At 34.8% G+C, this 17,594-nt stretch overlaps 3 protein-coding genes across 4 annotated transcripts; 2 read left to right on the top strand and 1 right to left on the bottom strand.

Annotated features, from left to right (window-relative positions):
- Positions 1-172: 172 nt before the first annotated feature.
- On the bottom strand, positions 173-2,745 carry LOC126626810 (uncharacterized). Its single transcript, XM_050296212.1, has 2 exons — positions 2,360-2,745; positions 173-2,166 (listed from the first exon to the last, which is right to left on the bottom strand). Exons 1-2 carry the CDS (start codon positions 2,669-2,671, stop codon positions 757-759), a joined length of 1,722 nt encoding a protein of 573 aa, XP_050152169.1. The 5' UTR covers positions 2,672-2,745; the 3' UTR covers positions 173-756.
- Positions 2,746-4,292: 1,547 nt separating this feature from the next.
- Positions 4,293-10,252, top strand: LOC126626805 (uncharacterized). Of its 2 annotated transcripts, XM_050296201.1 has the most exons (6): positions 4,293-4,801; positions 4,877-4,942; positions 6,127-8,553; positions 8,651-8,959; positions 9,049-9,154; positions 9,256-10,252. In XM_050296201.1, exons 3-6 carry the CDS (start codon positions 6,287-6,289, stop codon positions 9,946-9,948), a joined length of 3,375 nt encoding a protein of 1,124 aa, XP_050152158.1. In that variant the 5' UTR covers positions 4,293-4,801; positions 4,877-4,942; positions 6,127-6,286; the 3' UTR covers positions 9,949-10,252. The 2 variants fall into 2 exon arrangements, with proteins under 2 accessions (XP_050152158.1, XP_050152159.1); XM_050296202.1 differs by lacking the exons at positions 4,293-4,801; positions 4,877-4,942 and having other exon boundaries at positions 5,904-8,553.
- Positions 10,253-13,517: 3,265 nt separating this feature from the next.
- On the top strand, positions 13,518-15,502 carry LOC126625639 (uncharacterized). Its single transcript, XM_050294675.1, has 6 exons — positions 13,518-13,584; positions 13,725-13,936; positions 14,044-14,262; positions 14,331-14,423; positions 14,537-14,638; positions 14,747-15,502. The coding sequence occupies exons 1-6, from the start codon at positions 13,518-13,520 to the stop codon at positions 15,500-15,502; spliced, it is 1,449 nt and encodes a 482-aa protein (XP_050150632.1).
- Positions 15,503-17,594: the final 2,092 nt, after the last annotated feature.

The following is a 17,594-nucleotide window of genomic DNA, read 5'->3' as shown; positions in this document are numbered from 1 at the left end:
AAAAGGGTTTCGCAGGTATGGGCGCAAAACGATTAGAATGGTCTCTTTTTACCCACAGTCGCTTTCAATGGCTTCGACCGAAAAGACTCAGACAGCAGCAGAGAGAGAGTTCTTTATAACAACAGATGAATTAAAGAATAACTGGAAGAAAAGAAAGAAAAAAAAAGAGAGAGATCCCAAAAATCTATCAAATATCATCAAGAACTGTATACACACAGCTGGTTTTTACTAAGATAGTCATCCCAGCTACCAAAAGATTACATATAGCTGACATTCCGTAATGATTTCTACGAAATAAGCTACCTAATCTTGAGAGACTCTTCCTCCTCAGCATGCAACGGAACTTTTCTTCGCCTTAGCTGAGGAGTTGCCAGGCATGTACACGGGCTTTTTCTCCTTTGGCGCAATAGGAAATAGTAGAGTTTCATAGTCATCCTAAGGAGTAAGCCCTGAATCAATTTCAAGTTCACAAACTAGAATACGCCCTTGCACCTGCCTGGCAACTCCATAGTTAAGGCAGAGAAAAGTTTCGAGGCCTCTTGAGGAGGATTAGAGTTGCATGAGATAAGCTGAGGTTCTGGTAAAAATCATTACAAAGTTATCTTCTGTTGTTCACCTTCATTCTCACCATCCGATAGTATTTGTACACAATGCAGTTCCTGTTTCCCATTGTCTCTAAACCTATTGACGTCAAAACATATAGGAGATGGTACTTGGTTACCACCATATTCTGAAATTGAAGGTCATCGACTCCATCTACACATGCTTCTCCCCCAAATTCCCATTCCGAAGACTTTTTTCAAGAAGATCGTCATCAGAATTCCTTCCTAGAAATTCCACTGGCTGCTGTTCCAAAACAGAACACATAAAGGTATCTAGATTTTTCCTTAAGCGAGAAGTTTCTTTCTTAGATTCTAGGTACTTCTTAAGAGCAAGCGAATGTGAGCATAAGGGGCAGATGAAGTTACCCTTCTCATAACAAATGAATTCGGAACCAAGACATTTTTCATGATATGCCAAAGGGCAATCAATGGTAGTACATATCAACAGCTGAGCACCTTCATTACACTTCACACAAATATTTTGCTCCATCCAATCAGTTGTCTCTGAGTAAGCACGATTTAATGTGCATTGAGAGGTAAAAAAATCATGCTTCTTTGTGGCGACATCAATCCCCTCATTATTACGCTCATCACTATCCCTTGACTCGGAATGGATATCTATAATCTCTGTGGCTCCATCAGCAATTGTCTTCCGCGGGGATCCATCTGCAGACACAGCATGCACTACTTTAACATGAGAACCATGCTCCCTATTACAATCAGAGTCTTTCGCACAAACTGTATGCTGGGTTTCAACTGGATGAACAACACCCGATGTTGTTGCTTCAAGACAATGTTCAACATCATCTCTGCCTTCAGCAGCACAAGGACTTTCTAACTGACTCGTAGGGATTCTGTCCTCTCTATTCAGTCCACAACTATTCGGGCCCAAAACACACCTTTCACTCTCAATAAATGAAACATCTCTTTCAGACAAATCTTCCAACTGCTCTCTTTGAGGTAAAGAAACTGGGTTGTGTTCTACACACTGCGAAACAGAAGAGGCTCCCCACTTCATCTTCTTGGCACTTCTAAGTGGATAGTCAGAATCATTCACGGTAACAGGGTTTTCATCCACCAGGTTTCCAATATCCGGGGCAACTCTGTCCCTCTTCGAAGGCAGTACATTTGCTTCATTTCCTTCTACTCTTGTGTTTTGCACCCGATTCATCTTCATGGCAATTCTAAGTGAATCATCAGAATCATTTACCCTAACACAGTTCCCAGCAGCCACATTTCCATCCGAAGAAATCCTGACCCTCTTCGAAGGCAACACATTTGCATCATTCCCCTCTACTCTCGTGTTTCGAGCATTAGAGCAGCTCCCCTTAAACCTCATACTACAACCACTCACAGAAACTCCATCATTACAACCGTCCCTATTTGATGCTAATCCGCTCTTTCGTATCAAGAAATCAGCATACGGATGCGTACCGTCAAGAATCGAATCTTTGATCTGCCCCAAAAGACATTTCGGCATAGAAGCCCGTTTGTGCAAAATAAAAGCCTGAACATCCCATTTCAACAGCCCCGGCCCGCCCGTTTTCACATCGCATTCCGGCGTCTGCACAAAAACACAGATTCCAACTTCACACTCAACAATTAAACATACAAAACCCCCAGAATGCCAACAATCCTCATACAAATTCTTACAACTAAAAAAAAAAATCCAACTTTAAACTTAATATCTAAACATACAAAAAACCCAGAAAAATTTGAACTAATTACACAAAAAAAGTTGGGTTTTCAAATCATACCTCATTGATAATGCGCTGCAGAACATCTTCGCATCTTTCCGAAAAATCAAAGCTGAATTTCGAACTTGGGGTTGAAGAAGAAGCGGAGGCCGAGGGCAGAAGAGCAAGAACATCGTTGCGAGGAGGAAACAAGTCCTCCAAAGTTCTCAGAGCGACCCTTTCGCTCACTTTCCTCTCCAAATCATCGGGTAAATCGGGAGCCATTTCGATCAAATCGTGCAAAAGCGGCAACCCAACCTCTTTGAATCCCGCCAGTGCTTCCAGCAGCCAGCCCCACGCGGTGGCCGCTTCTTTCTTCGTCATCTCGTCCATGGGTCGTCGGCGCAATTGCAGAGACGACGGTGGTCCGTCGAAGGAGGGAGGAGAGTGATCGGTTTTTTTGCTTTGGTGTCAGTTTTCTATTTATTTATTTATTCATGTGATTTAATATGACTGGGCGGGTTGGGTCGGGTCTTATGTTCTTGTGGGCTTTTAAGTTGAAATATTTTGGGCTACAACCAGTTGCTCGACCCGGTTAGGATTAGAGTGCAATTTTATCTTCAGTATTTATGCTCATGAATTTTCTTTAGTGCACATATTAAGTTATACATTTGAATAAAAGTCATTAGATAGATTTTGTTACGTTAAATGATCTAACGGTCTTACTTAGAAATGTAACTTAAATATACACTTTTAAAATTTGATTGTTGAATTCGATTTTACAATTCTTAGTTATTTAGTTTAAGTCAATAGATCAAATTCAACGGAAAAAAAAAATGTACTGCTCTTTGTGCCTTGGTACTCAAGAAAAATCGGTTAGTGTGGCTAATGAAAAATATGTTCAAATTTTATCAATGCTCATGCTTTGATTTGCCACTACAATTTCAATTTGATTTTGAACCACCTAATATATTATAATGTGTCAATTTAACCCTATCGACAAATTTATCAATTTTGTCGTCAAGTTGAGGGTTATTTTTATAGAACACTTTTGGTTTTGGTCAATCATGTATTCAATCTCATACTGGTTCTTGACCAAAAATAAATACAAGAAAACTTCTATATATAGTCATTAGAGAAATGCCAAGTAGAATCTCTTAAAGTGTGACTCTTCATAGACTGTTTGCCGCTCAAAGTTTAACGTTGATTTTCATGCCAACATTATATAACATTGTTCTAAAAATATGAGATGACATAAAGTCTTTGAAGCTTTATTTTCCTTTGTTTGTTCCAGAGAACAATTTGCAGACATTTTCACTAAAGGACTAACTGCTCCTTTGTTCCATACTCATTGCTCAAACCTCATACTGGTTCATCCAAACATGAGTTTGCGTGGACATGTTAGGATAATTGTATGGACTAGATTGTGCCACTTATACACAGTTTATGTGCCAAAGAGGAAGTTGCACTTACACCCGTCTTAGCTAATTGACAATCCGAATCTTTATTAGTTTTTTATACTTAATTAGCTACTGATGACAGATAAATTGGGGATTTGCGTCATCAAATCAAAAACAACATGCGTCGTTACGATTAATCAGATACTTTGCTGGTGCTTGAGATCTTTTTAATTATATTTTATCCGATAACGTTGCTCAATTATTAACACTTCAACCCTAAACCCTAGTTCGTTGACACACACGCATCGTATACTGTATATAACTCTTTTCTTTCTACGCAACAAACCTATATGAACACAAGGGAGTTGGGTGCACTCAGTTATATTGATAGAAAGAGGAAAGAAAACAGTCCAAATCGGATTATAGAGCAGGTTTGGCTGGGGTTTTCTTATAGTAAACAGTCCAAATCGGAAAACAGTCCAAACAGTCCAAAAGTGCGAATTTCTAAAGTCATTGGCCGATTACGTCCTTAGGGTTTGGCTTGGGTTTTTCCTAGAAGAACTGACTTACGGTCTGAGAAAACCTTTAGATTTTTCGGATTTATATAGCACTACTACAAAAGGACCCTATAGTGTCAGTTGTTGCGTCGGTTTAATATCATATAGTGGCGCACAAGAGAGTTGCGACACCCACTGAATATGACGTCGGATTTAGAAAGTCTGCGTCGCTTCTATATGCGACACGCATACTTAATGTCGCTTATAACCGACACACGTTTTAATAATTTTAAATACTGGCGTCGCTTTTAATAAAACAGTGTCGCTTTTAAGCGACATTAAGTATGCGTGTCGCATATAGAAGCGACACTAATTGATTTTTTTATATATTTTAAATCCTACGTCGGTTCTGAGCGACATATATTTTATTTTTTTAAATATTTTGAAACCCAGTGTCGGTTGTAAGCGACAGATTGATCGTCTTTATATTCACTCACCCGTGTTCATCTTTTCCTCTTGCATTTATCTCATTCTCACGGTTCACAAACCTTCTCTCTCTCACCTTCCGAGTTCTTCCAAGTTCATTCTTCACATTCCGAGTTCTTCCAAGTTCATTCTTCACAAAGGTAAATTTTTCTTGCTTGTAGTATTTTTATTTTCTCCTCTTATGTTTAATATTTTGATACAATTTATTGTTGTAGGGAATTTATTTGAGCTGGTTGAGTATATAAAGAATTGATCGACGACGGAATTCTTCTATAATTCAGGTTTCTATCACTAAATTCTTTAATTTTTAAATTGTATAATACACAAGTTTATTTATTTAAAAATTGTAATTTAAGTAGTTAGATAAATTTCTATTATTTTTGTTAAATTACTTCATATTTAGGCGAAATAATTAATTTTGTCACTTGAATTGTTATGAGAAAATAGAATGAATATTATCTATAAGCATTTATGTTAAATTAACAACATTAAATATAACTTAAACTTATAATATTGAGTAATTTAAGAATATATTATGTTAAATTAATTTTTTTTTCACTCTAATTGTTATTTTAATTTGTTGTTATTTTGATAATTTTTTGTTGTTATTTACTAGAATGGATTAGATGAGAATAATTTGAATTGTTATGAGAAAATGGAATGAATATTATTTATATGCATTTATGTTAAATTAACAATATTAAATATAACATAAACTTATAATATTGAGTAATGTAAGAATATATTATGTTAAATTAATTTTGTTCGCACTTTAATTGTTACTTTAATTTGTTGTTATTTTGATAATTTTTTGTTGTTATTTACTAGAATGGATTAGATGAGAATAATTTGAATTGTTATGAGAAAATGGAATGAATAATAATTATAAGCATTTATGTTAAATTAACAATCTTAAATATAACATAAAATTATAATATTTAGTTATATAAGAATATATTATATTAAATTAATTTTTTTTTGCAATTTGAATTGTTATGAGAAAATGGAATGAATAATATTTATAAGCATTTATGTTAAATTAACAATATTAAATATAACATAAACTTATAATATTTAGTAATGTAAAAATATATTATGTTAAATTAAATTTTTTTTTTTTGCAATTTGAATGGTTATGAGAAAATGAAATGAATAATATTTATAAGCATGTATGTTAAATTAACAATATTAATATAACATAAACTTATCATTTTTAGTAATATAAGAATATATTATGTTAAATTAATTTTTTTTACAATTTGAATTGTTATGAGAAAATGGAATGAATAATTTAAATAAGCATTTATGTTAAATTAACAATATTAAATATAACTTTTGCACTATAATTGTTATTTTAATTTATTGTTATTTTGTTAACTTTTGGTTGTTATTTACTAGAATGGATTAGATGAGCATAATTTTGATAACTTTTTGTTGTTATTTTAATTTGTTTTTACTACAATAGGTGTTGAAAATTAAAAGATTGCAATCGTGATCGTGATAGAGTTCGAGGGTTGAAAGATAGAAATTGAAAATTCTAATAGTTATGCCTACATGATAGGGATTGCAAGATTGTAGGCATCTTAGTGTCAGCGTAATATTTTACCCTCGTAAACTGGTAAAACATGGACAAGAGTTGGTTGACGATACCTCGAAATTTTGAAGCGTATACAGCTGGAATTAATTTGTTTTTGGATCAAGCAGTTGCAAATGGTGTTGGTCCTGATAAGTTTAGATGTCCTTGCAAAAGATGTTGTAATCGATATACTTTTGTTAGGAACACTATTATTGAACATCTCATATTGTATGATATGGATAAAGATTATAAAAATGCTTGCTGGCGACATCATGGCGAGCAAAACATTGGAGAGCAAAATGTGGCAATTGGAGAAGAAGAAACAGGAGATGAGGTGATTGGTATGCATGACTTTCTTAATGATGTATTTGTCCAACCATTAACAGAAGAAGGTGTTGGGCCGTCTACTGAACCGTCTATTGGGGAAGGGTGTCCAGAAGAGGCGGAGACTTTTTTTAGGTTGCTTGAAGAGGCAGATCAAGATTTGTGGCCAGGGTGTAAGGAGTTTAAGAAATTAGAAGCAGTTGTAAGGCTGTATCAGATCAAGTGTTTAGCGGGAATGCCAGACGACATCTTCACAACTTTACTGGAGTTAATTAAAAGAATGTTGCCTGAAGGGGATTGTTTGCCTGAATCATGTTATAAGGCAAAAAAACTTATAAATGACTTGGGTCTGACGTATGTGAAAATTGATGCATGTCCCAATGATTGCATGATCTATTGGAAAGATACTTCGGATTTGACCGTGTGCTCGGTTTGTGGTGAATCAAGATATAAAGTTACCAACGCAGCGGATAGGTCGAGAAAAAAGATCGCAGCTAAGGTTATGTGGTATTTTCCTTTAAAACCAAGATTGCAACGATTTTTTATGTCGAAGCATACGGCTGAACATATGAGGTGGCATGCAATTGAATGTCCTAAAGATGAGTTTATGAGACATCCTTCAGATTCTCCAGCATGGAAGCATTTGGATAATTTATATCCGGATTTTGCGTCAGAAATTCGAAATGTTCGATTAGGGTTGGCCAGTGATGGATTTAATCCTTTTGGAAAAATGAGGAATGATCATAGCACATGGCCGGTGGTGCTTTCTGTTTACAATTTGCCGCCTTGGATGTGCATGAAGCAACCAAATTTGTTGTTGTCTCTTTTAATACCAGGACCGCGCAGTCCTGGTAAAGAGATTGATGTATACATGCGTCCACTGATTGACGAGTTGAATGAGTTGTGGGAGGTGGGCACTCCAACTTATGATGCGTATTCCAACCAAAGTTTTATGATGAAGGCTGTTGTCTTATGGACTATAAGTGATTTTCCGGCTTATGGAATGTTGTCAGGATGGAGTACACATGGCTATAAAGCATGTCCACATTGCATGCATGATAAAGAATCTATTTACTTGCCGGCGAGTCGTAAAATTTGTTATATGGGCCATCGACGGTTTCTTGAAGATAATCATAGGTTTCGAAGGCAAACCACAGCTTTTAATGGTCGTCGTGAGCATCGTAGTGCACCAAGGCAGTGGACTGGTTTACAATGTCTTGAAGAACTTTGTACATTGAGATTTACTTTTGGAAAACCAAAGAAAAATGCTTCAGTCGGGCAACGCAGAAAAAGAACTTCGAGCAGTACAAGTGGTAACAGTCAGTGGAAGAAGAAATCTATTTTTTATGAACTACCTTATTGGAGGCATCTGTTGATTAGACACAATCTTGATGTTATGCATATCGAGAAGAATATATGTGACAGTCTGGTGGGAACATTGCTAGGTATAGAAAAGTCTAAAGATGGATTGGCTGCACGTGCAGATCTTGAAGTCTTGAACATAAGACGCAGTCAACACCCACGTAGAGAAGGAAATAGAACATTTCTACCTCCAGCTTTGTTCACGTTGAAAAGAGAAGAAAAAACTGCGTTTTGCAATGTGTTGTCTACTATTCGGGTCCCCGATGGATATTCATCAAATTTATCGCGATGTGTGCACGTGAATGAACGAAAAATACATGGGTTGAAAAGTCATGATTGCCATGTTTTAATGCAGCAGTTACTCCCGCTTGCAATACGCCCGGTTTTGCCTAAAGCTGTTACTATGGTATTATTAGAGTTGAGTGCAATTTTCAGACAGTTGTGTAATAAGAAGGAGTCTGAGGAAGGATTCAAGGAACTGAGTTCAAGAATTGCCTTGACATTATGTCAACTTGAAAAAATATTTCCTCCTGCATTTTTTGATATAATGGTGCACCTTCCAGTTCACTTGGCAGATGAAGCAGCTCTTGCAGGGCCTGTTCCCTATAGATGGATGTATCCAATTGAACGGTAATTAATAATTTTTTATAAATTTTTTACAATTGTAGTCATAACTTTAATTTATAATTATTACAATTGTAGTCATAACTTTAATTTATAATTATAGGTATTTGCAAACGTTGAAGCGCAATGTTCGTAATAAAGGTCGTCCTGAAGGTTCTATGGCTGAAGCAAATTTGGTGGATGAGTGCTTGTCCTTCTGTTCCATGTATCTTAGAGGTGTCGAGTCTCGTCGTAACCGTAGAGGCCGAAATGAAGATGGTATTGGACGTGGAGTGTCTGGTGGGTTATCAATTTTTGACTCCAAAGGATGTTATATGGGTTCAGGAGAACATGTGGAGCTCGATCTAAATACTCTTGATCAGTGCCATAGATATATTCTAAATAATTGTGATGAAGTGAACCCATTTAGAAGGTAATAACGTTTAATCACACGTTTTAATGTTTTATTGATTTTCTTAACTTTGAAAAATTAATTATCTAAATTTCGACATAATTGTGTAGCCAACATGAGGAATTCTTGAAAACTAAACATCGTCGAGAAAGGTTAACTATGCGCCAAATTAAGGAGCTAAGCAAGAAAGAATTTCCAGAATGGTTCAAGCAACATGTGAGTTGATATAACAATCACATTATTTATTTATTGTTTTGCATTTTAATTATAACATGTTATAGTTATTCTGTCAATTTTTATCTTCATACTTATTACAGATGAATTCAAGCTATCATGCTAATGACACGTTGATATCTGAAGACTTGCATTGGCTAGCTAATTATCCTAGTAGGGTTGTGAGTAGATATAAAAGTCACATTGTTCATGGGTTTAGATTTCGTATAAAATCTGTGGATGATAAGCATAAGAATCAAAATTGTGGTGTCTTTGTACCTGCAAATGTTCCTGGAGCAATTGGGCAAGTGAATTGTTATGGCAGAGTTGTTGATATGTTCGAGGTTAAATATTGTGGTCCTACTGAGGCGGAAGATAGGGGTCGAGCTGTGATGTTATTTAAGTGCGAATGGGTTAATAGTGAAAGTCCACGAGGAATGAAGACCGATCAATATGGATTTACTATGGTGAATTTCAATCAATTGGGATTTAAAGAGGATCCTTTCATACTAGCATCACAAGCATTACAAGCATTTTATGTGGAGGACACAATTGAAAAAGATTGGTACGTAGTTGTTCGAACTCAGCCGAGGGATTTGTTTGACGTACTAGAGGATAGTGATGCTATTGATGATTATGCCATACCGAATTTGGATGATCGAATTCTTGATAATGAAAATTTTCATACAAGGGTTGGCGTGGAAGAGACTCCTTTTCTTGAATCATTAGCGCTGCCTACCGAGTTCGTTAATCATGCCAATGTCGACGATGAGCTAACAGATGATGAAGGAGAATAAATATGTTAATTATTTTATGTATTAATTATCTTATCTTTCATTTCGTATGTTATGATATATTATTATCAAAATTATATTTCTGTTTTTTTTTTATTAAGTATTAAATATAAGTTAAACCTTTTATTTTTAATATTGGGTTATAATTTTTTTTTTTTTTTAGCTTGTTTCCTGTCGCTTTTAACCGACGTCGGTTTAATTAAAATATTTTGGGCGGCATTTTTCGCCCTTTTTTAATTCATTTGGCGTCGGTTTTAACCGACGCAATGAAAGCTTATTTCGACGCAATGTCATTTTAGCGTCGGTTTAAACCGACGCAAACTAAGATTATTTCGACGCAGACTGTCAGATTACGTCGGTTTGATCCGACGCAATATAAGCCTATTTCGACGCAATGTCAGTCTATTTCGACGCAAGTTAAAAACCTGTTGTGAATTATATGTATTAATGCGAAGAAAGGATGATTATTTATTCTTATTTAAAGTTCACGAAATTTTTTGAGCTGTTAATTACACTATTTTTCTTTTTATTTAACAATTTTATACTTCTAAAAACTTTAACAATTTTATACACTAGTGGATATCCCAAAATCTTGTGTTATACTTAATGAAAGTATGAATAAACTGTTTAAGAGTTAGTGAATGTATCGTTTTGATGGAATACGAACTCTACGAAACTAATTTCAACGATCGAACCGTCAAACATGTTTGTGTATAGTTCGAGATCGCATACGCCAAAAATTAAAAAAAAAAAACTTTCTGAGACACAGTAACGGGAAAAACTTATTCGACGGTTATTAACGAAAAATCACGATGTAACGGTTATTTTAACTCCGATTTTGATGATTTTTTATATGTACACTCCTTCACCCTATATGAATACGGTGAATGAATGCGATCTTCAATTTGAAATATTTACACTAGTGGATATCCCAAAATCTTGTGTTATACTTAATAAAAGTATGAATAAACTGTTTAAGTGTTAGTGAATGTATCGTTTTGATGGAATACGAACTCTACGAAACTAATTTCAACGATCGAACCGTCAAACATGTTTGTGTATAGTTCGAGATCGCATACGCCAAAAATTAAAAAAAAAAAACTTTCTGAGACACAGTAACGGGAAAAACTTATTCGACGGTTATTAACGAAAAATCACGATGTAACGGTTATTTTAACTCCGATTTTGATGATTTTTTATATGTACACTCCTTCACCCTATATGAATACGGTGAATGAATGCGATCTTCAATTTGAAATATTTACACTAGTGGATATCCCAAAATCTTGTGTTATACTTAATGAAAGTATGAATAAACTGTTTAAGTGTTAGTGAATGTATCGTTTTGATGGAATACGAACTCTACGAAACTAATTTCAACGATCGAACCGTCAAACATGTTTGTGTATAGTTCGAGATCGCATACGCCAAAACTTAAAAAAAAAAAAACTTTCTGAGACACAGTAACGGGAAAAACTTATTCGACGGTTATTAACGAAAAATCACGATGTAACGGTTATTTTAACTCCGATTTTGATGATTTTTTATATGTACACTCCTTCACCCTATATGAATACGGTGAATGAATGCGATCTTCAATTTGAAATATTTACACTAGTGGATATCCCAAAATCTTGTGTTATACTTAATGAAAGTATGAATAAACTGTTTAAGTGTTAGTGAATGTATCGTTTTGATGGAATACGAACTCTACGAAACTAATTTCAACGATCGAACCGTCAAACATGTTTGTGTATAGTTCGAGATCGCATACGCCAAAAATTAAAAAAAAAAAACTTTCTGAGACACAGTAACGGGAAAAACTTATTCGACGGTTATTAACGAAAAATCACGATGTAACGGTTATTTTAACTCCGATTTTGATGATTTTTTATATGTACACTCCTTCACCCTATATGAATACGGTGAATGAATGCGATCTTCAATTTGAAATATTTACACTAGTGGATATCCCAAAATCTTGTGTTATACTTAATGAAAGTATGAATAAACTGTTTAAGTGTTAGTGAATGTATCGTTTTGATGGAATACGAACTCTACGAAACTAATTTCAACGATCGAACCGTCAAACATGTTTGTGTATAGTTCGAGATCGCATACGCCAAAAATTAAAAAAAAAAAACTTTCTGAGACACAGTAACGGGAAAAACTTATTCGACGGTTATTAACGAAAAATCACGATGTAACGGTTATTTTAACTCCGATTTTGATGATTTTTTATATGTACACTCCTTCACCCTATATGAATACGGTGAATGAATGCGATCTTCAATTTGAAATATTTACACTAGTGGATATCCCAAAATCTTGTGTTATACTTAATGAAAGTATGAATAAACTGTTTAAGTGTTAGTGAATGTATCGTTTTAATACAACAAATTATTTGCATAAGAAAAATTCATTTTAAACGAATAATGATAAGTTAAGATAGAATATTTGTGGTGAATTTAGAATATTTATCATAATATTTTATGAACTAGTTGGTCAATTATTTACAATAAAAATCAAAAATTTAAGGATATTATAAACCGAACAATGTTTGATCAAAAGTTTCAAAATTATAGATGTTTGATTAAAACAATTCAAATATAAGCCATCAATATCAAAATGTTCCTAAAATTATATTTGTGTTTTTATTAAGCATTATGTATAAGTTAAATTTTATATATTAAAATATTATAAGAAATAACCTTTTTTTATTTTAACTATTTTTTTTTCTCCTGCGTTTCCATTTTTTATTTTTTAGTTAAACTCTTTTTTTATTTTTTTGTTGGGCGGGAATTTTCCCGGTTTTTTTGCACGGGGAAATGGATCGGAAGAATTGGACGTGCGAAAGAACCGAAGCATCGAAATAATAAATAGTTGCGTCGAAATAATAAGTAGTGGCGTCGGTTTTAATCGACGTAAATACTTATTATTTCGACACAACCACTTATTATTTCGACGCCTCGTATTATACGTCGGTTTAAACCGACGCAACCAGTTATTGTTTCGACGCAGGCATTTATTTCTATGCCTCGGTTCTTTCGCACGTCCAATTCCGAGGACACTGCAATTAATGTCTGTCAGAATAACGTCGGTTAAAACCGACGTCATTGTTCTCTATTTCGACGCTAGTTAGAAATGTCAGACTATAACGTCGGTTTTAAGCGACGCAATATGCCCATATTTCGAAGCCTCAGTCACATTCGCACGTCCAATTCCGAGGCCACTGCAATTACTGTCTGTCAGAATAACGTCGGTTCAAATCGACGCAATTAGCCTCTATTTCGACGCTATTTAAATCTGTCAGACCTAACGTCGTTTTGAAGCGACTCAATGTTACCCTATTTCGACGCTAGTCAAAAATGTTGCAGAGGTGGTGTCGCTTTGAAGCGACGTAATAGTTGCATATTTCGACGCTAATTTTTTTGGCATATTTAAGGTTCTACGACCTATTTCCGTCTCTCTCATTTCACTCCCCATTTCAGTCCCTTCACTCCCCATTTCACTCCCTTCACTCCCTTCACTCCCTTCACTCCTATTTCCGCACTTCTTCCTTTGGTTTTGCTATGGATAGTAGTTGTGATTCTCAACGTGATGAGGAACTTCATGTGGAAGGGGAGGAGGTCGAAGCTGGTTATTTTTCTACATTATTATTGGATTCGTTTTTTTTTTTTTTTTTTGTGTTTAATCTTCTATTATCCTTATAAACTGAAAGTTTACATCTGTTTCCAACTTTTTTGGTTTGTTTTAACTGTGGTTTTGTTATGAACAAGGAACTTCTCAACGGAGGCGAGGACCCTCAGTTCCCAAATGGACGAAACAGCTTTGTTCGTTTGATATGTCTGGAAAATGCGTTAGTGATAACTCTAGTGCATTTTCAAAATATGTGGCATCGGAGGTTAGAGACCACAGAATTCTCCCATTGGCGAAGCATTGGCGTAAGATTAAGGATGTAGATAAGGAAGCTTTTTGGAATAGAATTAAGGTATAGGTATTTATATTTTTATTAGAAAATGAAAGAATAATTCAATGATTGTTATAATATTTGACTTGGTTGATTTATTTTTTTTATTTTTTATTTTATGGATGTAGGGAAATATTGTTTTTGAAGATGCTGATATACCAAGATTGCCTTTGATCCGCTTTATGACGCTTAAGGTTGCTGAGCATGCACATAAGGAGTACAGAAATAAGTTAAAAAAAAAATATTATACCAACAGAGCTGCAGAGGAGCGTCCCCAGCCTCCTCCTGATGTGAATCCTACCCAGTGGGGTAATTTGTTGGCATACTGGAGTGGAGATAAAACAAAGGTAAACGATGTAGTTTATTTCGTTATAACTATAAATTTGTGTAATAATTTTTTTATTTTTATTTTCAGGAGGTTGCTGAAAAAAACAAGATTAATCGGCAAAAGAAAACAATGAACCATACTACTGGTACAAAATCTTTTGCAAGAAAGCGGCAAGAATATGTATGGATTGTACCATTTGAAGAAATGTTATTTTAAATATTCAATAGTTATAAATTTTAATTTTAACGAGGTTAGCCTAAAATTGTTTGTGTGAAATTTTATTTTTGGTAAAGCGGAAGAAGCATGGGAAAGAAGCTGATCCTGTAACCTTTTTTCGTGAATGTCATACACGAAAAAATGAAGCTTGGATTGATGAAGAATCGGAGCGTACAGGGGTAATTTATTTTACTGTGTTGGTATTTCATTATTATTCAAATTTATTATCTATAGCTTATTGTTCTGTTTTACGATTGAATTTTTCTTTTTAAAAATTGTAATGCTAGGCAACAATGGAGAGCAATCTGCAAACTTTGATTCAGTCGGGGCAAGAGGATAATGAAGATCTTAGGACCCAAGTGTATGTTGACACAATGGGTCCTGAGAGGTATAATAGAGTCAAAGGATACGGTCATGGGGTGACTCCTGATATGGTTTCCTATGCATCTTCTTCGTCTTCTACATCAATTTCCTCCAAGAGGTCATCTAACAGTGCAATCGCATTGCTGATGACTCAAAATAATGAGTTGAAATTGAGGGATGAAAATAACAATAAACGGATTTCGGACCTAGAGAACAAGCAAAGTCAGTTGTTTGCGTGGCTTTTCCAAAGATTTCAGCCACAAGCACAACCACAACCACCGTTTAGCCCGGGAACCCAACAGTCAGGCCAGAGTCAGCCTCCTCCTCAACAGTCGGGTCAAAGTCAGCCGCCCCCTGCATATCCTTATGCTGGCTATAATCAGCAACCTCCGTATCCTATGTATCCGCTGCCTATGCAGCCCACGCCATACATGCAGCAGCCGCCTATGCCATACATGCAGCAGCCTCCCATGCCTTACATGCAGGAGCCGCCTTATCAAGTGCCAGTATATCGACCCGAGATGGCTGCGCCTTGTCCTGAATTTCCAGCTGGGGGGTTTGCTGAAATGCTTGCGGGTGTTGGATCTGATGTGGACTTGTCGAGGATGTTGGCATCAAATATAGGACCTCAAGGGCGAGAAGGATCTGTGCCACGTTCAGGCGCAGATTCGGTTCCGTAGTTTATTTGGTTCGCTTTTTTGTCGGTTAAATATGATACTTTAATCGTTCTATCTTTTTTGTTTTTTATGTTATGTTTGTAATGTCGGATTTAGTAGTTGTTATGACGGATGGGTTTTTGTATATTTTGACATTATTTTTATTGTTAATTATTTTCATTAATGTATGGACAATATTGTGTATGTTGGCAGACTTTTTTTTTAATTATTTTTATTAATGTTTTTTTTTTTGACCTTGAAATTAATTAATATAATTATATAAAATTTTTCTGTTACAATGAATCGAAGAAGAATGCGATTTGTGTGTTTTTTTTATTATTATTAACAAAGGTGGTGTCGGTTAAGACCGTTATTCGGTTGCATATTTTATTTATTTAATTGTTATTTGGCGTCGGTTTATGGGATATTAAATTGATTTAATATTATTTCAGTGTCATTTAAAAGCGACAGTAGGAATTATATTTTACAATTAAATTGCTAATGAACGTTTCCTTAAAGCGACGTAACGTGTAAGTATGCGTCGCTTTAAACCGACGTTAGTTTAGTGTCGCTTTAAAGCGACGCTATGTAGTGTCGGTTTAAGCCACCAAACCGACGCTAAAGCCCTTTCGTGACGCTAGCAATAGTGTCGCTTTGAAAATGCGACATTACATTGTTTTATGTCGCATTTTTTCCAAAATTGCGACAGAAATCTGATTTCTTGTCGGTTTTGACTCCGACGGTGATAGCATATATTGTAGTAGTGTAGAGTTGGTTTGTTATCATTCTTGATTCCTACTGGTTTATTCCTCTTGCCAGAGATTAGCAAGTAGACAAAGAATTTGATTTAATACAGTAACAGATAATACATAATGGAATTACTACTGGAGAGGGCTTATTAAATTTTCAAATCTTGATTTAGCCCAGGCAGGGAAAAAAACCTACTGTACATGGGGATTTTTGGGGTGGGGGGTTATTATATGCCAAAGTTTTTATTTGTATCTGCACAACAGTACAAGGGGTGATTGTTAATTATTAATTTAATAGTATGAACGGATCTTTAGGCCATGAATATGCTTCATTTGCCAGATTAAGCATCTTTTTTTGTTTATACATATTGTCTTATGTTCGAAAGAGGAAGTTTGCAATATTGATTTCTATTGCTTGATTGATATTAATAATCCTGTCAACTTATTGCCCAAATCGTTAACCTGAAACAATGCGAAAATAATAAGTTGTGGGTCAACTTGCTAATGAGTTCGGTCATTATCGGGTTATCTGTAGATAATCGGTTGACGAGACGAGTCATTGTTGGGTTTCCCATTCAAATATAACGAGTATGCCAAAAGATAAGACAAACACGACAACAAAACCGGTTTGCCGGGCCTAATAACATAGTGATCAAATGAAAGGGTTTTATTATTGTAATCATGGTGTTAATTAATTTTTAACTCATAATCATTATGACTCTAAGTATTATTAGAGTACAACTAGCTTCTAGTTAGAATAACTTTTTTGATAATTTTAGATAATTTTTTTTCTATAAAATATAGAGCATGATTAAAGATGCTTACAAAATAGATAAATAAACACTATCCGGTGGAAGGTAGTCCAATAAAAATATGTTATTTGTTTTCAAAGTATAATAGAATAAAAATAAATAAACTTCACTTATCTATCTCTATTGTTACAATGCCCAATCTTGCTCATAAAAAATGAAATCAAAATTGCAAGCCTTCTCGTTGGTGTTACAAGTTTTACCATAATTTTCCATAAATACTCCTTATTCAATTTATTCCTAAAATGAGCCAATTCAATTTTCTTTTCGACAAATCATATTGTTAGGGGAATAGAGAATCGGCGGCACACCCGCATTAAGATGCATATACATCATTACTTTTTGCTATTGTAGTAAAGTGTCATTTGTAATTGAGCCAATTTTTTAGTAATGCTAGGGAGACTAAATTTAGAAACTAAGATTACAAACTAAACGATGTGTCACTAATAGAAATGAGCATGTCTATCAAAGCTTAAGTAATAAACAAATCATGAACTTACAAGTTCTTTAGTTTTTACAATTTAGTCTCCAAATTTAGTCTTATTAGCATTACTCTTA

The sequence above is a fragment of the Malus sylvestris genome, chromosome 6 (assembly GCF_916048215.2).
Source record: "Malus sylvestris chromosome 6, drMalSylv7.2, whole genome shotgun sequence".
Taxonomy (NCBI): Eukaryota; Viridiplantae; Streptophyta; class Magnoliopsida; order Rosales; family Rosaceae; genus Malus; species Malus sylvestris.
Note: the sequence above shows the minus strand (reverse complement) of the source record. Positions and strands in the feature narration are given on the sequence as shown.